Source organism: Theropithecus gelada, chromosome 15 (genome assembly GCF_003255815.1).
Source record: "Theropithecus gelada isolate Dixy chromosome 15, Tgel_1.0, whole genome shotgun sequence".
NCBI classification, from domain to species: domain Eukaryota; kingdom Metazoa; phylum Chordata; class Mammalia; order Primates; family Cercopithecidae; genus Theropithecus; species Theropithecus gelada.
The window spans coordinates 13925893-13950226 of NC_037683.1; the positions used below are offsets into that span (position 1 = coordinate 13925893).

Consider the following 24334-nt stretch of genomic DNA (forward strand, 5'->3'; position numbering starts at 1 on the left):
TTTTTTTTTTTTTTTTTTTTGAGGCGGAGTCTGGCTCTCTTGCCCAGGCTGGAGTGCAGTGGCCGGATCTCAGCTCACTGCAAGCTCCGCCTCCTGGGTTCACGCCATTCTCCTGCCTCAGCCTCCTGAGTAGCTGGGACTACAGGCGCCCGCCACCTAGCCAGGCTAGTTTTTTGTATTTTTTAGTAGAGATGGGGTTTCACTGTGTTAGCCAGGATGGTCTCGATCTCCTGACCTTGTGATCCGCCCGTCTCGGCCTCCCAAAGTGCTGGGATTACAGGCTTGAGCCACCTCGCCCGGCCTAAACTGGAAAATTCTTGAAGGCCAGATTCATTCCTTGTTTTTGTCTGTTTTTGGTTTTGAGATGGAGTCTCACTGTTCAGGCTGGAGTGCAATGGTGTAGATCTCAGCTTGCTGCAACCTGTGCCCCACTCCAGATTCAAGCCATTCTCCCACCTCAGCCTCCCAAATAGCTGGGATTACAGGTGCACACTACCACACCCAGCTAATTTTTGTATATATATATATATGTGTATTTTTGGTAGAGATGGGGTTTCACTGTGCTGGCCAGGCTGGTCTCGAGCTTCTGACCTCAAGTGATCCACCCACCTCGGCCTCCCAAAGTGTTGGGATTACAGACGTGAGCCACTGTGCTTGGCCATTCCTTGTGTTTTCCACAATTTTAGAACACTGCCCTGTATGTGATAATGAGTAAAGGTTTATTGACTCAAACTGTATTCTGCTTTATGACAAATACTTGTTTCTTCTTCTTTTTTTTTTTTTTTTTTTTTTTGAGATAGGGTCTCAGTCTGTTGCTCAGGGTGGAGTGCAGTGGTGTAATCATAGCTTGCTGCAACCTCAAATTCCTGGGCTCAATTGGTCCTTCTGCCTCAGCCTCAAAAGTAGCTGGGAGTACAGTTGCGCAGTAGTGTGCCCAGCTAATTAAAAACATTTTTTTTTTGTTTTTTTTTTGAGATGGAGTCTCACTCTGTCGCCAGGCTGGAGTGCAATGGTGCGATCTCAGCTCACTGCAACCTCCGTCTCCTGGGTTCAAACGATTCTTCTGCCTCAGCCTGCCAAGTAGCTAGGACTACAGGCACATGCCACTATGCCTGGCTATTTTTTTAGTATTTTTGATAGAGACAGGGTTTCACCGTGTTAGCTAGGATGGTCTTGATCTCCTGACCTCGTGATCCACCCGCCTTGGGCCTCCCAAAGTGCTGGGATTATAGGCGTGAGCCACTGCGCCCAGCAAAAAAAAAAAAAAAAAAATTAAGGGATAGCATCTTGCTATGCTGTCCAGGCTGGTCCCAAATGCTTCAAGTGATTCTCCTGCCTTGGCCTCCCAAAATGCTGAGGTTATAGGTGTGAGCCACTGTGCCCAGACAACAAACACTTCTTTAAATGTTCCTTGTGTTAAGTACTGTTCCCCGTGGGTGCCAGGGGCAGAATCAGATACTTCTGTCTGTCTGTGAGGGGCTTTCAGTATAGTAAGGGAGGTAAAGAGGTAAACAAAGGCTGTAATAGAGGCTGCCCAGGGCGTTGGCAAGCATAGAAGAAGCAGTATGTAACTTTGGAGCCAGAGATGGTTTCATGAAGGAGCAGTTAGGAGAGGCAGAGTTTAGATAGACAAAATGAGAAGGAAAGAACATGCAAACAGAATAAATTCCATGTGCAATAGTAGAGTGTAATTTGCAAGAACATGGCTGGTTCGGGCAACTTGAAGTGGTTTGGTGTGGCTGGAGGTGGTACTGGAAAGAAAGATGCCAAATCATAGGAGTAGGCTGTTAAACTTAGATTGTTATCTTTTAGGTGGTACATGAACACTTTGAAATGTTTTTATATTTTAGAGAAAAATCATACTGTGATTCGTGATAACTGTTTAAAGTGTAGCTAACTAAAAAGAAAAGTAGATTCAAAGAAAATTGTTAAAGGGATACACTGTTGTATGTGGTAGGAATATGACAAAATCATGAAAATGGTATTTGGTGTTTGGGAAACATTGTCATAAACGGAAGAATACACTTGAGGAGTTTTAAGAAGGAGAATGACAGTAGGCTTTTGAAATGTTTATTCTGGCAGCATTGTGGACCATGGATTTGAATGGGCCAAAAATATCACAGAAGCAGTAGGCCCAGTGATATGAGGGTCTGAGATAAGGCAATGATAAGTGATTGTTGTGTTGGAAAGGAAATGAAGAAGGTATAGTGGCACCTGTTAACAGATTTGGTCTAGGTTATGACGAAGAGAGTTTAGTCTAATTTCTTAGTTTCTGGCCAGGATTACTTAGTACTATAACTAGATTAAGGAATACAGCCAGTTTGGTTTGGGCCATACTGAGTTTGAGATGCTGCCAAGCTAAGACATTGAGATAGAGGTGTCCAGAATACTCTTGGATACTTATGTCACTTAGATAACAACTACTCACTGATTGCCAAATGTGCTCTAAACACTGTTCTAACAATATTAAACTCAGGAGAAAGATCTAGACCAGTCGTTCTCAACTGGGGGCAATTTTGCCCCCCAAGGGATTTTTGGCAGTGTCTGGAGACATTTTTGGTTGTCACAGCTGGGGCAAGGGAGGGATGGGAAGTTACTATGGATATCTAGTAGGTGTAGATGTCAGAGATATTGCTAAACATCCACAAGACAGCAAGCAGCCCCCTACAATGAATAATTAGTGGTGCCATGGTTGAAGAACTCTGATCTGACCTGAGGATACAGACACTATCTTCTGGATCGTAAGCATGTGAGTATCATTGTCATTCCAGATTCCTAACTTCTCATTCCCAGTGATCTGTATTATAGTAGAGACTTTATATAAAGACTGTGTGAAATATAATGTTAGCTATTTATTTAGTTAGTTACTTAGCTAGCTAGTTGAGATGAGGTTTTGCTATGTTGCCCAAGCTAGTCTTGAGCTCTGGGCCTCCAGCCATCTTCCTCCCTTGGCCTCCCAAAATGCTGATATTACAGGTGTGAGCCACCGCACCTGGCTGTGAGATCTTTGTTTTCTTTTTTTTTTTTTTTTTTTTTTTTTTTTGAGACGGAGTCTCGCTCTATCACCCAGGCTGGAGTGCAGTGGCCGGATCTCAGCTCACTGCAAGCTCTGCCTCCCGGGTTCATGCCATTCTCCTGCCTCAGCCTCCCGAGTAGCTGGGACTACAGGCGCCTGCCACCTCGCCCGGCTAAGTTTTTTTGTATTTTTAGTAGAGACGAGGTTTCACTGTGTTAGCCAGGATGGTCTCGATCTCCTGACCTCATGATCCGCCCGTCTCGGCCTCCCAAAGTGCTGGGATTACAGGCTTGAGCCACCGCGCCCGGCCGAGATCTTTGTTTTCAAAGCTAAGTGTATTTTATAAATACCAGTATGTAAAATTAGATAAAGGAAGTAGTGTGTTTTAGATAACAAGATTAGCTAAACAAGTAATTTTAAAAATTTAGAACTCAGTGTTCGTGGAGACAAGAGGGAACTGGGAGACAGAACAGAGAATAGAATGGAACTGTGAACAAATATCTTGAGGAAAAGGTAGAGAAGAGAAATAGAGCTCTCCTAAGAATGATGGCTATGAACCCCTTCCTATTCAAGGATTAGAAAGTAGTTGAGCACCAAACATGAAAAAAAGCAGTGGTCATTAAAGAAATGCAAATCAAAACCACAATGAGATACCATCTCACACCAGTTACAATGGCAATCATTAAAAAGTCAAGAAACAACAGATGCTGAAGACGATGTGGAGAAATAGGAACACTTTTACACTATTGGTGGGAGTGCAAATTAGTTCAACCATTGTGGAAGACAGTGTGGCGATACCTCAAGGATCTAGAACTAGAAATACCATTTGGCCCAGCAATCCCATTACTGGGTATATACCCAAAGGATTATAAATCATTCTACTATAAAGACATGTGCACATGCATGTTTATTGCAGCACTATTCACAATAGCAAAGACTTGGAGTCAGCTCAAATGCCCATCAGTGATAGACTGGATAAAATGTGGCACTAATGTGGCACATATACACCATGGAATATTATACAGCCATAAAAAAGAATGAGTTAGGCTGGGCATGATGGCTCACGCCTGTAATCCCAGCACTTTGGGAGGCCGAGGTGGGTGGATCACGAGGTCAGGAGATCGAGACCATCCTGGCTGACACTGTGAAACCCCATCTCTACTAGAAATACAAAAAATTAGCCGGGTGTGGTGGCGGGCGCCTGTAGTCCCAGCTACTCGGGAGGCTGAGGCAGGAGAATGGCGTGAACCTGGAAGGTGGAGCTTGCAGTGAGCCGAGATTGCGCCACTGCTCTCCATCCTGGGCGACAGAGCAAGACTCTGTCTCAAAAAAAAAAAAAAAAAAGAATGAGTTCATGTCCTTTGCAGGGACATGGATGAAGCTGACATTCTCAGCAAACTAACACAGGAACAGAAAACGAAACACCACATGTTCTCACTCATAAGCGGGAGTTGAACAATGAGAACATGGCCGGGCGCGGTGGCTCAAGCCTGTAATCCCAGCACTTTGGGAGGCCGAGGCGGGCGGATCACGAGGTCAGGAGATCGAGACCATCCTGGCTAACATGGTGAAACCCCGTCTCTACTAAAAATACAAAAAACTAGCCGGGCGTGGTGGTGGGCGCCTGTAGTCCCAGCTACTCGGAGGCTGAGGCAGGAGAATGGCCTGAACCTGGGAGGCGGAGCTTGCAGTGAGCCGAGATCGCGCCACTGCACTCCAGCCTGGGTGACACAGCGCGAGACTCCGTCTCAAAAAAAAAAAAAAAAAAAGAACAATGAAACAATGAGAACATATGGGCAGAGGGGAGGGGAACATCACATGCTGGGGCCGGTCGGGGGCTGGGGGGTAAGGGGAGGGAGATTATTAGGAGAAATATCAATTGTAGATGACAGGTTGATGGGTGCAGGAAACCACCATGGCATGTGTATACCTAAGTAACAAACCTGCACGTTCTGCACATGTGTCCCAGAACTAAAGTATAATAAAAAATAAATAAATAGAAAACAGAATACAAAAAAAGAAAGAAAAAGTATTTGGGCACGATGAGGAGAAAGGGGTGTAGTTTACCCTAAATTTGGGATAAAGCTGTAAAGGGTTTGGGAGGAGAGGAGCATGTGTCTTGACCATGATGACAAGGCAGGGCTCTTTGAGGCCGTTGTTTGTGTAGTTGGTTGACTCACATAACGTTTATAGTGAGATTTCATAGACTTCTTACCTTTGTGTGTGCACGATAGCGATTGGTAAGCTCCTGCCAAACTAGAGGTGAGGGGCAATAGCTTTGGCTTAGAGACTTAGTTCTCTAAATCCTCAGTTGGGGTCAGCAGAAGTGGCAGGCGTAGGGCGCAGCTGTAGTTTTACTCTAGTTAGTGTGCCTGGGCCCTGGTTGAAGGCTGCTGCTAGGCAGTTTACATGTGTTCTCCAGACACTCAGTTGTTCAGATTGACAGTTTCACAGTGATGTTCTTCAGTTTATAGTCCACTGTTATTTTCAGGCTAGCACATAGTGTTTGGGGTGGTAACCAGGGATGACTTCAAGTTTAGGAGGCCTTATGGACTAGGAGAACCAGTTACATGTCAGTGAAAATTCTGGCATACTGAAATATGGGAACCGGCCAGGCACAGTGACTCACGCATGTAACCCCAGCACTTTGGGAGGCTAAGGCAGGTGGATCACCTGAGATCAGGAGTTTGAGACCAGCCTGGCCAACATGGCAAAATCCTGTCTCTACTAAAAATATAAAAATTAGCCAGGCATGGTGGTGTGTGCCTGTAATCCCAGCTACTAGGGGGGCTGAGGCAGGAGAATCGCTTGAACCTGGGAGGCTGAGGGTGTGGTAAGCCGAGATCACGCCATTGCACTCCAGCCTGGGCAACAAGAATGAAACTCCGTCTCAAAAAAAAAAAAAAAAAATTATATATAAAAAAAGAAAAAGAAAATAAAGATAGGAAACTAAAATGGAGCCAGCAGTAAAAGTAATAATAGTATGTAAAATAAAAGCTGTGATGGAGGCTGGGTGTCGTGGCTCACGCCTGTAATCCCAGCACTTTGGGAGGCTGATGTGGGCAGATCACAAGGTCAAGAGATCGAGATCATCCTGGCCAACATGGTGAAACCCCATCTCTACCAAAAATACAGAAATTGGCTGGGCATGGTGGCGCCCACCTGTGGTCACAGCTACTTGAGAGGCTGAGGCAGGAGAATCGCTTGAACTTGGGAGGTGGAGGTTGGAGTAAACTGAGATTGTGCCACTACACTGCATCCTGGGCAACAGAGTAAGACTCCATCTCAAAAAAAAAAAAACCCAAAAACAGATGACCTGAGATAAGGACTTTTTTTTTTTTTTTTTTTTTTTTGGTGAGACAGTGTTGCTCTGTTGTCCGGGGTGATCACAGCTCACTGTAGCCTCAACCTCCTAGGCTCAGGCGATCCTCCTACCTCAGCCTCTTGAGTAGCTGGGATCATGGGCACACGCCACCATGCCCCGCTAATTTTTAAATTTTTTTGTAGAGTTGAGGTTTCACCATGTTTCCCAGGCTGGTCTCAACCTCCTGGGCTGAAGCAATCCTAAAGTGTTGGAATTACTGGTGTGAGCCATTACACCCAGCCAGGCCTGTTCCTTTTTTTTTTTTTTTTTTTTTTTGAGACGGAGTCTCTGCCGCCCGGGCTGGAGTGCAGTGGCCGAATCTCAGCTCACTGCAAGCTCCGCCTCCCGGGTTCACGCCATTCTCCTGCCTCAGCCTCCTGAGTAGCTGGGACTACAGGCGCCCGCTACCTCGCCCGGCTAGTTTTTTGTATTTTTTAGTAGAGACGGGGTTTCACTGTGTTAGCCAGGATGGTCTCGATCTCCTGACCTCGTGATCCGCCCATCTCGGCCTCCCAAAGTGCTGGGATTACAGGCTTGAGCCACCGCGCCCGGCCAGGCCTGTTCTTAAAAGAAGTGAAATCTGAAAGGGAGTGTAAATGGGTCCAGTGACTGACAACATGAAACATGGGCAGCTGACTTGGAAACAAAATAGAAAATTCTTCCTACTCTTGTACAGATTATAGCAAAGGGCTTCTCACTTCTGCAAGAACCTTGGTGGTAGTGGAATTCTTTTTTTTTTTTTTTTTTCTTTCAGAGACAGAGTCTCGCCCTGTTGCCTAGGGTGGAGGGCAGTGGTGCGATCTCGGCTTACTACAACCTCCGCCTCCCAGGTTCAAGCGATTCTCCTGCCTCAGGCTCCTGAGTAGCTGGGACTACAGGCGCGTGCCACCATGCCCGGCTAATTTTTGTATTTTTAGTAGAGACGAGGTTTCACCATGTTGGTCAGGCTGGACTCAAACTCCTGACCTTGTGATCCGCCCGCCTCGGCCTCCCAAAGTGTTGGGATTACAGGTGGATTACAGGTGTGAGCCACTGTGTCCCACTCATAGTGGAATTCTTTGAGAATGTTTGGTGAGGTTACATGAGAAAATATTGCAGATGTTAACTGAGTGAGGTGTTACACCCAAAGAAGGTAGGGAAGACCCTGTGATAGGTACTTAAAAGCATTATTGTATTGTTTTAATTTTAAAATTGTATAGTATTAGAAAAACAAATTTCAAAGTATTAATTGCTTTTAGCTAACCTAAAAAGAGCAGTGCTTTGGCTGGGCTCACGCCTGTAATCCCAGCACTTTGGAAGGTGGAGGTGGGCGGATCATGAGGTCAGGAGTTTGAGATCAGACTGGCCAACATGGTGAAACCTCACCTCTACTAAAAATACAAAAAATTAGGCAGGCGTGGTGATAGGCGCCTGTAATCCTAGCTACTCGGGAGGCTGAGGCAGGAGAATTTGCTTGAACCTGGGAGGCGGAGGTTGCAGTGAGCTGAGATCACCCCACTGCACACTAGCCCAGGCGACAGTGCGAGACTCCATCTCAAGAAAAAAAAAAAAAGCTTTTAATTTTGTCAAGATGAGGAGTAAGGAGGTAGTTATGAAAGGCTATAAAAAAATACAGGCCAGCCGGGCGCTGTGGCTCACACTTGTAATCCCAGCACTTTGGGAGGCTGAGGCAGGTGGATCACCTGAGGTCGGGAGTTAGAGACCAGTTCCTGTATTCCCAGCTACTTGGGAGGCTGAGGCAGGAGAATCGCTTGAATCTGGGAGGTGGAGGTTGCAGTGAGCCAAGATCACGCCATTGTACTCTAGCCTGAGTGACAAAGCAAAGGAAAGCTGGATGAAAAGAGAGATAGCCAAGTCCATGTCTAGGGAAAAGCGTTCTTGACTGAGTGAACAGAGAGTATAAAGCCTCAGAGGAGGGAGCATGCCTAGGTAGCCCCTGGACCTGGTGAGGCTGGTGTGTGGGGCAGCCTCCATGGAGAGGAGTTAAACTCGGTCTAATAAATAAATAAAAATAAAAAATAAAAAATTATACTCGTGATTCCCCACCCTCCAAACCAAACCTAAAGAATCTGCTCTTGAAAGAAATAGTTGAAAAGCCAGACTTCATTAACATTAAAAGCTTTTGCTTTGTCAAAGACCCTGTTAAGAGAATGAGATGATGATCCATGTTCTGGGAGAAAATATTTGGAAAAAAAAAAAAAAAAGCTGATAAAGTATTGTTATCCAAAATATACATAGAACTCTTTTTTTTTTTTTTTTTTTTGAGATGGAGTTTTGCTCTTGTTGCCCAGGCTGTAGTTCAGTGGCACGATCTCAGCTCACCTCAACCTCTGCTTCCCGGGTTCAAGCGATTCTCCTGCCGCAGCCTCCCGAGTAGCTGGGGTTACAGGCATGCACCACCATGCCCAGCTAATTTTATATTTTTAGCAGAGACGGGATTTCTCTGTGTTGGTCAGGCTGGTCTTGAACTCCTGAACTCAGGTGATCCGACCTCCTCGGCCTCCCAAAGTGCTAGGATTACAGATGTGAGCCACCGTGTCCGGCCTGCAGAGAACTCTTAAAACTCAATAAGAAACTGAACAATCTGATTAAAAAATGGACAAAAGGAAATTGCTGTCACATCATGCCAGTTTTTCAGAGTGGTTGTGCTAAATTTCATTCTCACCACCTAGGTGTGAAAGTGGAAGGCATATCACAATATGTTTTCCTCAATTCTCACAATCTTGCAAGACGTGGCCCATGGACATGGACATGAACATGGAGATCGTAAAATGGAACTTCCAGATTATAAACAATGGAAGATAGAAGAGACACCAGTAAAAACCGTCTAGAAGAAGCTGGCTGCAGGAGGGCTTTGGGATTTATTGGGCTGCAATGAAGCTTGGAGATATGTGGGTGGCTTTGCAGAAATGTTTCCTTTGTTGGTGCATTATTACAAAGATTGAAATGGGAATTTGCTGCATTTGTGGTAGCTGTAGGAGCTGAATATTACCTGGAGTCCCAGAATAAAGATAAGAAGCATCACTGAAGATAATACTGGGAAGTGTCATAGTGGTTTCTTAACTCTCTAAGATTTCCTTGCTATAGCCTACTCACCTGGTTTGTGCCTTAAAGAATATTAGTAAGATATAATAAAGTAAAATAAATACATATATGCCCCCAAAAATGAACAAAAGACACCTCATCAAGGAAGATATAGTGATGACAAATAAGCATATGAAAAGATGCTCTACCTCCTTTGTCATTAGGGAAATGCAAAGTGAAACAACTATGAGATAACCACTATATACGTATTAGAATGGCCAAAATCCAGAACACTAACAGTACCAAGTGCTGATGAAGATGTGGAGCAACAAGAACTCTCATTCATTGCTGATGGGAATGCAAAATGGTACGGCCACTTTGGAAGATGGTTTGGCAGTTCCTTATAAGACTAAACAAACTCTTACCATATTATAATCCAGCAGTCCTGCTCCTTGATATTTACCCAAATGAGTTGTAAACTTATGTTCATACAAAAATGTGTACACAGATTTTTATAGCCACTTTATTCATTGCCAAAACTTGGAAGGAAACAAGATGTCCTTCACTAGGTGGATGGATAAACAAACTGTAATACACCCAGACAATGAAATATTATGCAGTGCTAAGAAGAAATGAGCTATCAAGCCATAAAAAGACATGGAAGAACCTTAAATACATATTACTAAATGAAAGAAACCAACCTGGAAAGGCTATGTATGTATGATTCCAACTATATGACATTTTGGGAAAGGCAAAACTATAGAGACAGTAAAAAGATCAGTGGTTTTCAGAGGTTGGAGGGAGGTGAGTTTGAATAGGTAAAACTATTCTATATGATACTATAACGGTAGGTACATGTCATACAATTGTCAAAACTTATAGAACGTACAAAAGGAGTAACCCTAATTTAAACAAACGATGGCTTTTGGATGATAATGATGTGTCAGTGTATGCTCATGATTTGTAACAAACGTACCACTTAGGTGTGAGATGTTGATGCGGGGAGGCTGTCTGGGGGAAGAGGCGGGGGTATATGGGAACTCTGTACTTTTTTTCTTTTCTTTTCTTTTCTTTTTTTTTTTCCCTTTCTATGGAGAACGAGGTCTCTCTATATTGCCCAGGGAGGTCTTGAACTCCTGGGCTCGAGCGATCCTCCTGCCTCTGCCTCCCTAAGTGCTGGGATTACAGGCGTGAGCCACTGTGCCGAGCAAGGGAATGCTGTACTTTATGCTCAGTTTCGCTGTGAACCTAAAACTGCTCTAAAAAATAAAGTCTATTTACAGGGGTGAAAAAACAATAAAACATCTACTTTCCCTGGAGTTCTGTCTCAGTAATGATTATTTCCAGCCTTCTAATTGTTTAAGCCAGAAACCCTGAGTCATCCTTGATTCTTTACTTTCTCTTAACACCTTGTATCCAGTTGGTCATAAATCTAGCAGATGCTACATTCAGATAACATGTGGAATCTATTTTCCCTATTTTTTACTTTTACTACCCTGTCCAAGCCAGTTAACTTTTACTTAGATTATTATAGAAGACACTTAACTGATCTCCCTACTTACAGAGTCTTGCTCTGTTTCCCAGGCTGGAGTGCAGTGGCGTAATCTTGGCTTACAGCAACCTCTGTCTCCTGGGTTCAACTGATTCTCTTGCTTCATCCTCCCAAGAAGCTGGGATTACAGCCGTGCACCCCCACGCCTGGCTAATTTTTGTATTTTTAGTAGAGATGGGGTTTTGCCATGTTGGCCAGGCTGGTCTTGAACTCCTGACCTCAAGTGATCCGCCCACTTTGGCCTCCCAAAATGCTGGGATTACAGGCAAGAGCCACTCTGCCCAGCTGGCTCCTCGGTTTTATATTTGAATTTTATAATTAATTATAGTTAACCTTTTTATTTCAAAATAACCCAGTTTTCCCCAGTGGTAACATTTTGTAGAACTATAGTGTAATACCACAACCAATACAATGTCAGCCAACATTGACATTGATACAACTCGTGATCTTCAGGTGCAACCTAAGATCATCACCTCATGATGTTCAGATTTCTTCAGTTTTACTTGTGTTTGTGTGTGTGTATGTGTCTCTGTGTGTGTATTCAGTTCTTCACAGTTTTTTTTTTTTTTTTTTTTTTTTTTTTGAGACGGAGTCTCAATCTGTTGCCCAGTCTGGAGCGCAGTGGCCGGATCTCAGCTCACTGCAAGCTCCGCCTCCCGGGTTTACGCCATTCTTGTGTGTCAGCCTCCGGAGTAGCTGGAACTACAGGCGCCCGCCACCTAGCCCGGCTAGTTTTTTGTATTTTTTTAGTAGAGACGGGGTTTCACTGTGTTAGCCAGAATCGTCTCGATCTCTTGACCTCGTGATCCGCCCGTCTCGGCCTCCCAAAGTGCTGGGATTACAGGCTTGAGCCACCGCACCCGGCTCTTCACAGTTTTATTGGATAAGGGCTCATGTATCCAACACTACAGTCAAGATACATAACAGTTCATCAACACAAGAATTCCTCATGTTGCCCTTTTATAGACACACCCACTTCCTTCCTGCAGCTGCTGGACCTCTGCAACAACTAACCTGTTCTCCATTTCTTTAATTTTGTCATTTCAATAATGTCATTTAGGCCGGGCGCGGTAGCTCACGCCTGTAATCCCAGCACTTTGGGGAGGCCGAGGCGGGCGGATCACGAGGTCAGGAAATCGAGACCATCCTGGCTAACCCGGTGAAACCCCGTCTCTACTAAGAATGCAAAAAATTAGCCGGGCGTGGCAGCGGGCGCCTGTAGTCCCAGCTACTCGGGAGGCTGAGGCAGGAGAATGGCGTGAACCCGGGAGGCGGAGCTTGCAGTGAGCCCAGATCGCGCCGCCACTGTACTGCACTCCAGCCTGGGCGACTGAGCGAGACTCCCTCTCAAAAAAAAAAAAAGAAAAAGAAAAAGAAAATGTCATTTAAACGCGGCCAGGCGCAGTGGCTCAATGCCTGTAATCCCGGCACTTTGGGAGGCCGAGGTGGGCGGATCACCTGAGGTCAGGAGTTTGAGACCAGCCTGGCCAACATGGTGAAACTACTAAGAATACAAAAATTAGCTGGTCATGATGGTGTGCGCCTGTAATCCCAGGTACTTGGGAGACTGAGGCACGGGAATCACTTGAACGGGGAGGCAGTTTGCAGTGAACTGAGATTGCGCCACTGGACTCCAGCCTGGGCGACAGAGCGAGACTCTCGAAAAAAAAAAAGGAAAAAAGCCGGGCGCAGTGGCTCACGCCTGTAATCCCAGCACTTTGGGAGGCCGAGGCGGGTGGATCACGAGGTCAGGAGATCGAGACCATCCTGGCTAACATGGTGAAACCCGTCTCTACTAAATGTGCAAAAAATTAGCTGGGTGTGATGGCGGGCGCCTGTAGTCCCAGCTACTCGGGAGGCTGAGGCAGGAGAACCTGGGAGGCGGAGCTTGCAGTGAGCTGAGATCGCCCCACCGCACTCTAGCCTGGGCGACAGTGCGAGACAACGTCTCAAGGAAAAAAAAAAAGAAAGGAAAAAAAGAATGTTATATAAATGGAATTACACAGTATATAACCTTTTGGGATAGTTTTGACTTTGTTTTTTCACTCAACACAAATACCTTGAGGCGAATCCAGGTTGTTGTGTGGCAGTATTCATTTATTTTTATCGCTAAGTAGTAGTACATGGTGTGGACGTACCGAAATTTGTTTAACCATTCACTCATTGAAGGATATCTGATTTGTTTCTAGTTTTGGGCTATTATGAATTAGGCTTCTGTGAGTATTTATATACAGATTTTGAACATGTTTTTATTGCCAAGACTACAATTGCTGGGTCAAATGGTAAGTCTGTGGTTTGCAATTTACTTTTAAAATTACCGGATAAAAACCTTCTACCGGCCGAGCACGCGCCTGTAATCCCAGCACCTTGAGAGGCTGAGGTGGGTGGATCACCTGAGGTCAGGAGTTCAAGACCAGCCTGGCCAACATGTTAAAACCCCGTGTCTACTAAAAATACAAAAATTAGCCGGATGTGGTGGCACACGCCTGTAACCTCAGCTACTTGGGAGGCTGAGGCAGGAGAATTGTTTGAATCTGGGAGACGGAGGTAGAAGTGGGCCAAGATGGTGCCACTGCACTTCAGCCTGGGAGATAGAGCGAGACTCCATTTCAAAAAAAAAAAAAAAAAAAAGGTTTTTTTTTTTTTTTTTTTTGGTGAAAAGCATCATTTTACAGTTCTTGTAAAGCTGTCTGTCTCCTGGAACCTAGTGTCTCTGTAGGTAGTTTGCATTGCATTAAGAATTCTGTATGACAGCTGGCAGAAATCCAACACCTGAATTATCACAGGGTACTTTCCTTTCCAATCAAAAAGTACACTTGGGCTTTCTAAGTATTAGACCTGGTATTTTTCTTTTTTGGTATTTTATCTTTAGTTTTGATGTTGTAGTAAATGTTTGCCTTTTATTTTCTCTTTTTACAGCGGCTATGTGACTATGTTTGTGACCTCCTCTTAGAAGAGTCAAATGTTCAGCCAGTATCAACACCAGTAACAGTGTGTGGAGATATACATGGACAGGTAAAATTTCATGAGCAGATTTTTAAGCTTTGTACTGTCCATGATCCATGTGTGTTTTCACATGTGCTACAAAATTAACAACAACATCAACAAACACAACTGGTGGTAAGCTAGGTTGCCTCAGTCTCTGTGACACTAATGATTCCTGGTTTACATTTTTGGTGAATAAAAGCAGTGGTCAAATTAGTTATGGAGTTTGTTGATATTACATTTGTGAAGTGAATAATGCAGCATTATTTTTCTGTGGAATGGTGGGAGTGGGTAGAAAATAAAAAGTACAAACATATACTGCTCATAATAACTATGATTGACAGGAGATGTTTTGGTGTTAGGCACTTTTTTCATTCAATTAATTTCTGTTCTGCTGTCATATATTGTTGAAAATGTATCATTTCTTTAGTGGGAATGAGAATAGCAAAGGTACAGAAAAATAAAATTGCTGGTCCATGATGTCACAGCAAATCACTGGTGAATGAACTAGAAAATATTTAGTTAAATTTCTCATCTGCTGGGTGTTTGTTTGTAAGAATTTCAAAGCAGTGCCTGGCGTGGTGGCTCATGCCTGTAATCCCAGCACTTTGGGTAGCTGAGGCTGCTGGGTCGCAAGGTCAGGAGTTTGAGACCAGCCTCACCAACATGGTGAAACCCCGTCTCTACTGAAAATACAAAAAAATTCGCTGGGCATGGTGGCGCGTGCCTGTAATCCTAGCTACTCGGGCTGAGGCAGTAGAAGCACTTGAATCTGAGAGGCGAAGGTTGCAGTGAGCCAAGACCGCACCACTGCACTCCAGCCTGGGCAACAGAGTGAGACTCTGTCAAAAAAAAAATTTTTTTTCCAAAGCATTAACAGGAGGGGCATACCTCATATTTAGATCCTGTTGTCAGTGTTTAGCCTCATGTATATTTGTAGAATTTTTTCACTGGGAAATGAAAGCTGAACAGATTACTCATAGAGTGCTATATGCATATACTATAGTTGGGGCTGTAAGACTTAATAATACATTGCAAAACAATGTAGTCTTTAAAGGATGCCAACAGGACTTACGGTCGCCTGTGCAATTTCCCTGCCTTAAATATGACTATGTAAATGAGCAGAAATGTGTGTAAATTGGCTCTGATTAGGGACTGCTCCACGAGTAAAGTCTTATTTTGGCTACTTACAGGCTGATTTTTTGGTTTTTCAAGGTGTTTTCTGCATCAGTTGAGATTAAAAAAAAATCTGACACTTGCATGTCATCACCTCCTAGATAGAGGTCCCATTATGTCATCTTTAATCTGTTAAAATTACAGTTTTTTAGAGTAGACTTTAGGAATTGATTTCCTAAAATTTCCGTGTAACTTCTCTCTAAAAATAAACATTTGTATTTTGCTAACATAAAGGATATTAATATAAGCAGTGTTTTAACACATTCCTGAAAACTGGAATAAACCAAGTCATGTTTTCCCTTAGTTGTAGTGTTAAAACTGAGGGGTTACCTGTGTTATCAAGGACTTTTTAAGATGTGAATTACAGCCATGATCAAAGGTCAGAAAGTTAGAGACCAACCTCGAGCTACTAAAATTAGAAGCATAAGATTGAACTTTTGTATTATATATACCTTCAGTCAAATGTACAGTTATTGCTAACATTTATCTTGTGTTTTGAGGTTAACAAAGTACTTTTTCACATATTCTGCATCAGTTTTTTCCCAAGAGTCCTATGAGATAGTATTATTTTGTAGACAATGAAAGGGAGACTGAAAGATTGAAGAAATAGCCCAAACTCACACACAGCCACTGCAGGGCAGATTGAGGTTTGAAACTAATTTGGGTTTCTGTTGTACATGTTATTTTAAGACCACCACCAAACTGTTAACAATTGTTTATGTTGTATATGTTCCTTAAAAACAATTGCACCAGGCGTGGTGGCTCACGCCTGTAATCCCAGCACTTTGGGAGGCCGAGGCGGGCAGATCACAAGGTCAGGAGTTTGAGACCAGCCTGGCCAACATGGTAAAACCCCGTCTCTACTAAAAATACAAAAATTAGCCAGGCGTGGTGGTGCGTGCCTGTAATCCCAGCTACTTGGGAGGCTGAGGCAGGAGAATCGCTAGAGACTGGGAGGCGGAGGTTGCAGTGAGCCGAGATCGTGCCATTGCACCCCAGCCTGGGCAAGAGAGTGAGACTCCATCTCAAAAAAAAAAAAAATAGGCGGGACGTGGTGGCTCATATTTGTAATCTCAGCACTTTGGGAGGCTGAGGTGGGTAGATCACGAGGTCAAGAGATTGAGACCATCCTGGCAAACATGGTGAAATCCCATCTCTACTAAAAATACAGAAATTAACCAGGTGTGGTGGCGGGTGCCTGTAATCGCAGCTACTTGGGAGGCTGAGGCAGGAGAAGCGCTTGAACCTGGGAGGCAGAGGTTGTGGTGAGCCGAGATTGCACCATTGCACTCCAGCCTGGGCAACAAGAGTGAAACTCCGTCTCAAAAAAAACAAAAAACAAACACACACACAAAAAATGATTACTAATCAGAAACATGGGATTTGAGCCTCTAAATAGCTATTGACTGATTAAATACAATGTAAAATATATCCTTTGGGACTTATCTTCCTCTGGGGCCTGTTCTGGAATTGCAGGATTGGGTTTTGGGTATGAATAAACATGTTAGCGAGCATGTTGTGCTGAGAAGCATTGAAGCTGTGTAATATAGTGAGGAGTTATAGATTTCAGTGTCAGATACAACTTGGTTTAAATCTTGGCTTGGCTATATGTTAGCTATTTAAGAAGCCATTTCAGCTAGCTCACAAATTTTTTAAGTGTGGCCTGTGGACCCTTGGGTCTCTAAGGAGGTACAGAGGCAATGGAGGGTTAAATTGCTCATGCCTTAGCATGAATCAAGGGAAAAACACTAGAATAAGCTGATTATCATTGAGTTCTTCACCAACATGCCTGCATAGTAAAATAAAATGCCAGTTTCACTTAACTCTCAATCCTTTAGAATATATATTATTTAAAAAGTCTGGCTGGGCGTGATGGCTCATGCCTATAATCCCAGCACTTTGGGAGGCTAAGGTGGGAGGATCGCTTGAAGCCGTGGGTTCTAGACCAGCCTGGGCAACCCAAGTGAGACCCCCCCCATCTCAAACTCCTGACCTCAGGTGATCCACCTGCCTCAGCCTCCCAAAGTGCTGGGATTACAGGTGTGAGGCACTGCATCCAGCCTGAGACTCCCCACGTCTAAAAAAAAAAAAATTTTTTTTTTTTTTTTTTTTTTTTTTGAGACGGAGTCTCGCTCTGTTCCCCTGGCTGGAGTGCAGTGGCGCGATCTCGGCTCACTGCAAGCTCCGCCTCCTGGGTTCCTGCCATTCTCCTGCCTCAGCCTCCCAAGTAGCTGGGACTATAGGCGCCCGCCACTGCGCCCAGCTAATTTTTTTGTATTTTTAGTAGAGACGGGGTTTCACTGTGGTCTTGAACTCCTGACCTTGTGATCCGCCCGCCTCGGCCTCCCAAAGTGCTGGGATTACAGGCGTGAGCCACCGCGCCCGGCAAAAATTTTTTTTTTTTTTTTTTTTTTTTTGAGACAGAGTTTTTCTCTTGTCCAGGCTGGAGTGCAGTGGTGTGATTGTGCAATGGCACAATCTTGGCTCACTGCAACCTGCAACCTCTGCCTCCCGGGTTCAAGTAATTCTCTTGCCTCCGCCTCCTGAGTAGCTGAGATTACAGGAATACGCCACCATGCCTGGCTAATTTTTTTGTAGTTTTAGTTGAGATGGGGTTTTTCCATGTTGCCCAGGTTGATCTTGAACCCCTGACCTCATGTGATCCTCCTGTCTTGGCCTCCCAAAGTGCTGGGACTACAGGCGTGAGCCACCTTGCCCAGCCTTTCTTTCTTTCTTTTGAGGGGGGACAGGGTCTCGCTATGTCACCCAGGCTGGAGTGCAGTGGTGTGATCTCAACTCAGTGCAGCCTCTGCCTTCCAGGTTCAAGTGATTCTTGTGCCTCATCATTCTGAGTAGCTGAGACTACAGGTGTGCACCACCACGCCTGGCTAATTTTTGTATTTTTAGTAGAGATGGGATTTTACCATGTTGGCCAGGTTGGTGTCGAACTCCTGGCATCTTGTGATCCACCTGCCTGAGCCTCCCAAAGTGCTGGGACTACAGGTATGAGCCACTGCACCTAGCTCCCATCTCTTTAAAAAAAAAAAAAAAAAATTAGCCAGGGTTGGTGGTCTGAATCTGTAAGTCCTAGCCACTCAAGAGGCTAAGGTGGTGGGAGCATTGCTTGAGCCCAGGAGTTTGAGGCTGCAGTCAGCTATTATTGTGCCACTGCACTCCAGCCTGGGCAACAGAGTGAGACCCCATCTAAAAAGAAAAAGAAAAAAGTCTGTGTGATGAAATGGGAAGTATGCGTAAAGCATATCTGCTGCATGCTAAAGAAAGATGGTTTACTCAAGGAAAAGTACTTGTGGGTTGGTCACGGTGGCTCACACCTGTAATCCCAGCACTTTGGAAGGCCAAGACAGGCAGATCACCTGAGGTCAGGAGTTCAAGATCAGCCTGGCCAACATGGCAAAACCCCATCTTTACTACAAAATACAAAAATTAGCCAGGTGTGGTGGCGGGTGCCCGTAATCCCAGCTAGTCAGGGGGTAAGGCAGGGAAAATTGCTTGAACCCGGGAGGCGGATGTTGCAGTGAGCTGAGATAGCACCATTGCACTCCAGCCTGGGTGACTGAGTGAGACTCTGTCTCAAAAAAAAAACAAAAAAACAAAACAAAAAAAAACCCAAAAGAAAAGGAAAGAAAAGTACTTGTGAAATTCTTTGAGTCATGAGTTAAAATAACTGCTTTTTTATGGAACACTATTTTTACTTGAGAATGACTGACAAACTGTGATTATTTAGACTTGGGTATTTGGCAACTATATTTGCAAAAGTGAAGGAAGTGAGCCAGTCACTTCAAGAGAACAATTGACAGTATTTGTTGCCGATGACGAAAATTGAATTTACTAATGAAAAATAGGAATTTTGGAAAATCTGAGTCCACCACTATGAGGCTAACAGTTTCCGATACTTTCCTGAGATGAGATGAGAAGTGATATTAACAAATATGGTTTTTTGATGATATAAAATGCAATGTCATTTTCATTTTTCAAATTTCTAGTTTACCATTTACTCAAAGTGTAAGATAACAAATGTAACAGAGTATGAAAGTTCACTGTTATAGGCCGGGCGCGGTGACTCACACCTGTAATCCCAGCACTTTGAGAGGCTGTGGCAAGCGGATCGCTTGAGCCCAGGAGTTTGAGACCAGCCTGGGTAACATGGTGAAACCCTGTCTCTACTAAAAGTACAAAAATTAGCGAGGTGTGGAGGTATGTGCCTGTAATCTCAGCTACTCAGGTGACTGAGGCATGAGAATTGCTTGAACCTGGGAGGTGGAGGTTGCACTGAGTCGAGAATGTGCCATTGCACTCCAGCCTGGGCAATAGAGCTAGACCCTATCTCAAAAAAAAAAAAAAAAAGAAAAAGAAGATCACTGTTATGGCTTCAGATTTCATACTGCGATTAACTTTTAAGTTTCATAAACTGCCACTTGTCAAATATTGGTACAGTATTAAAAGAATACGCAGTTACCTGAAAATGTTATTAAAATACTCTTTCCTTTTGTAACTGCTTATCTGTGTGAAGCTGGATTTTCCTCATCTGCTTTACTCAATATATCCCAACAGACTGAATGCTGAGGCAAGTTATATGACTAACCATGTTCTATTTAGCCAGACATTAAAGAGATTTGTGAAAATGTAAAACAATGTGAGTTCTCCTCTTACTAAACAATTTTTATTTTATTTAAAATGTGTTTGTGATACTTTTTGATGGGTATGTTATTGATTTTTTTTTTGAGATGGAGTTTCACTCTTGTCACCCAGGCTGGAGTGTAATGGTGTGATCCTGGCTCACTGCAACCTCAGCCTCCCAGGTTCAAGTGATTCTCCTGCCTCAGCCTCCCAAGTAGCTGGGATTACAGGTGTGAGTCACCATGCCTGGCCTGTGTTATTAATTTTTAAAAATTAATTTAAATATTTAAAACTTCTGAGTTTTAATCTCTAATATGGTAAATACCGATTTGTAAAACTTACATAACAGATTTTGAGGACTTCTAGTTTTTAAGATCACAAATGAATCCTGAAACCAAAAAGTTTGAGAACTACTGGGCACAGTGGATGTTTCCTTGCCTCTGATGAAAAAAAATTCCACTTCTCAGACGGGCGCAGTGGCTCATGCCTGTAATCCCAGCACTGTGGGAGGCCGAGGTCGGCGGATCACGAGATCAAGAGATCGAGACGATCGTGGCCAACGTGGTGAAACCCCATCTCTACTAAAAATACAAAAAGTAGCTGGGTGTGGTAGCACATACCTATATTCACAACTGCTCAGGAGGCTGAGGCAGCAGAATTGCTTGAACCCGGGAGGCAGAGGTTGCAGTGAGCTGAGATCGCGCCACTGCACTCCAATCTGGGTGACAGAGTGAGACTCTGTCTCAAAAAAAAAAAAAAAAAAAAAATCCACTTCCCAGGCTGGGTAAAGTGGTACATACCTGTAGTTCCAGCTACTCAGGAGGCTGAGGTGGGAGGATTGCTTGATCCCAAAAATTTGAGACCAGCCTGGGCAATATAGTGAGACTCCATCTAAAAAATAATGATAATTAAAGAAAAAAAAAATCTACTTCTCAAGATTGTTTTTGGTTTAAAATGGGAGCAGAGTGTCTGAAATATGAAAAACATAGAGTAGCTGGGTGCAGTGGCTCACGCCTGTAATCCTAGCACTTTGGGAGGCCGAGGCTGGTGGATTACCTGAGGTCAGGGATTTAAGACCAGCCTGGCCAATGTGACAAAACCCTTTCTCTACAAAAAAATACAGAAATTAGGCAGGTGTAGTGGGCCGTGCCTGTAGTCCCTGCTACTCGGGAGGCTGAGGCAGGAGGGTTGCTCGAACCTGGGAGCCGGAGGCAGCAGTGAGCCAAGATTGCACCACTGAACTCCAGCCTGGGTAACAGAGCGTGACTCCATCTCAAAAAATAAAAAAAGAGGGAGAGAGAGAGACATAGAGTAGACGGTAGATTTTATTTGACGATGAGGTAGGTGCCTAGTAATGTAGGATGAAAGTAGGGCTGGACACGGTGGCTCACACCTGTAATCCTAGCATTTGGGAGACCCAAGCGGGTGGATCACCTGAGGTCAGGAGTTCGAGATCTACCTGGCCAACATGGTGAAACCCCGTCTTTACTAAAAACACAAAAATTAGCGGGGGTGCGGTGGCAGGCGCCTATAATCCTGTCTACTCGGGAGGCTGAGGCAGGAGAATCAGTTGAACCTGGGAGGTGGAGGTTGCAGTGAACTGAGATTGTGCCATTGCTCTCCAGCCTGGGCAACAAGAACAGAACTCCATCTCAAAAAAAAAAAAAGGAAAAGAATTGCCCAAGTTCTCAGGAAATGGGAACCTATGTATCACTGACACAGAATATTTGTCTGCCTGTATGTCTGGTAAATATAGACTTTAAAAGCTTTTGTTTAAGAACAGATATCTGGCCAGGTGTGGTGGCTCACGCCTGTAATCCCAACACTTTGGGAGGCCGAGGTGGGCAGATCACGAGGTCAGGAGTTCAGGACCAGCCTGACCAACATGATGAAACCCCATCTCTACTAAAAATACAAAAATTAGCTGGGCCTGTTGTCATGCGCCTGTAATCCCAGCTACTCAGGAGGCTGAGGCAGGAGAATCGCTTGAACCTGGGAGGCGGAGGTTGCAGTGAGTCGAGATCATGCCATTGCACTCCAGCCTGGGCAACAGAGTGAGACTCCGTCTCAGAAAAAAAAAAAAAAAAAAAAGAACAGATATCTGTAAACATCAATAGAAAAGTTTAAGGATACTCTTCTACTATATTTTTATTAAAAACCTGACTTTTAAAACTTTTTAAATGTTCACTTCCTGACTTCGTGTATATACCTACTCAATTTTTTACATAATGGAATTGTATAGTTATATTATAGGTATTGTTTTGTGTTCCATTCTTTTCCCTAGTGATTTTTGCATTTTGCTACGTGGTTTTCATCATAATTTTTATTCGTGACCTCGTAAGGTCCTTGAGTTGCTAGATCTTAATTTAAGATACTCACTTACGTTAGTCATGAAGGCTGTTTCTTTTGATTTTTTAAATGATGTCATAACACTTTTTTTTTTTTTTTTGAGACAGAATCTTGCTCTGTCATCCAGGCTGGAGTACAGTGGCACCATCCTGGCTCACTGCAACCTCTGTCTCCCGGGTTCAAGTGATTCTCCTGCTTCAGCTTCCCTAGGTAGCTGGGACTACAGGTACCCGCCGCCACGTCTGACTAATTTTTGTATTTTTAGTAGAGACTGGGTTTTGCCCTGTTGGCCAGGCTGGTCTCTAACTCCTGACCTCAGGTGATCCACCCACCTCAGTGTCGTAAATTGCTGGGATTACTATGAGTGAGCCACCACACCCGGCCCACATTTTTTTTATTTTTTATTTTTTTTGAGACAAGGTCTTGCTTTTTCACCCAGGCTGGAGTGCAGTGGCGTGATCCTGGCTCACTGCAACCTCCACCTCTCAAGTTCAAGTGATTCTCCAGCCTCAGCCTCCCAAGTAGCAGGGATTGATTACGGGTGCCCACCACCACGCCCGGCTAATTTTTGTATTTTTAGTAGAGATGGGATTTCACCATGTTAGACCCGGCTGGTCTCGAACTCCTGACCTCAGGTGATCCACCTGCCTCGGCCTCCCACAGTGCTGGGATTACAAGTGTGAGCCACCACCATTCCCGGACCATAACACGCTTTTTTTTTTTTTGAGACGGAATCTTGCTTTGTTGCCCAGGCTGGAGTGCAGTGGCATGATCTTGGCTCATTGCAACCTCTGCCTCCTGGGCTCAAGCAATTCTTGTGCCTCCGCTACCCAAGTAGCTGGGATTACAGGTGCAGGCCACCATGCCTGGATAATTTTTGTATTTTTAGTAGAGATGGGATTTCACCACGTTGACTAAGCTGGTCTGGAACTCCTGACCTCAAGTGATCCACCTGCCTGGGACTCCCAAAGTGCTGGGATTACAGGCGTGAGCTCCCGAAGTTCAGGGATTACAGGTGTGAGCAGCCCGGCCTGTTAGCTAATTTTCAGAAGATAGATACATTTTATACCTATCTAAAGTTTTTTTTTTTTTTGGTCTGACTTTTTAGACTGATGGAACATTGTTATAAAGGGTGTTACTTTATTTCTTTCAGTAGTTAATATTTCACTTTCAGTTTTCTTCACTTTGACTAAGATTCCTATTAAGTGTTTAAAGCTTAAATGATAATTTTATTTCAACTGTAAAAGATGAATGTGTTAGAAATAGTTAGTTGTAGTTGGTCCAATGTATTATAGTCAGTTCCCTTAATCCAAAATAATTTTTTTTCCAGAAAAACTGTAATGCTTTCTTTGGAAATTAGAGCTAGGATAATAATCGAGTTGATTGAAATTTGACAAATGCACAATTTGCGAGTTACCACATTTCAGTCAAATAGAAATATGATGAAATATGATTGGGTGTTGCCGGGCACGGTGGCTTAAGCCTGTAGTCCCAGCACTTTGGGAGGCCGAGGTGGGTGGATCATGAGGTCAGGAGATCGAGACCATCCTGGCTAACACGGTGAAACCCCCGTCTCTACTAAAAATACAAAAAAATAAAAAAAAAAAAGCAAGCCAGGCATGGTGGTGGACGCCTGTAGTCCCAGCTACTTGGGAGGTTGAGGCAGGAGAATGGCGTGAACTCGGGAGGAAGAGCTTGCAGTGAGCTGAGATGGCCACTGCACTCCAGCCTGGGTGATAGAGCGAGATTCTGTCTGAAAAAAAAAAAAGAAATATGATTGGGTGTCATGGCTCGCACTTGTAATCCCAGCATTTTGGGAGGCTGAGGTGGGAGAATTGCCTGAAGCCAGTAGTTTGAGACTAGCTTGGGCAAAAAAGGGAGGCCCTGTCTCTATAAAAATTTGCTGGGCATGGTGGTGTGTAACTGTGGTCCTAGCTATTGAGGAGGGCAAGGTAGGAGGATCACTTGAACCCAGGAGTTTGAGGCTGCAGTGAGTTATGATTGCATCACTCCATTCCCGCCTGGGTAACAGAGCCAGACCCTGTCTTAAAAAAGAAACAAAAAATGATGAAATATGTAATTTTTTTTTTAACTGATCATTGAGGAGAGACTCCATGGCTGTGGAGCCTGAGGGTACATGACTCTTAACTGTAGAATATGGGAATATCTCTGTATGACACTGTGAAGTGTCATGTAAGTTCAGTTTGGAAGAAAAAGAGATATCCACTTG

The 24334-nt window shown here is 44.1% G+C and overlaps 1 protein-coding gene and 1 pseudogene across 2 annotated transcripts in view; both read left to right on the top strand.

Moving 5' to 3' along the window:
* Positions 1 to 24334, top strand: part of PPP6C (protein phosphatase 6 catalytic subunit) — a 48158-nt gene that overhangs the window by 8918 nt on the left and 14906 nt on the right. For both annotated transcript variants that reach the window (XM_025359041.1, XM_025359042.1), the window contains exon 2: positions 13876 to 13971. In XM_025359041.1, the coding sequence (XP_025214826.1) occupies positions 13876 to 13971 (96 nt within the window). The remainder of the gene's footprint in view (positions 1 to 13875; positions 13972 to 24334) is intronic.
* LOC112608510 lies at positions 9080 to 9408 on the top strand (annotated as a pseudogene).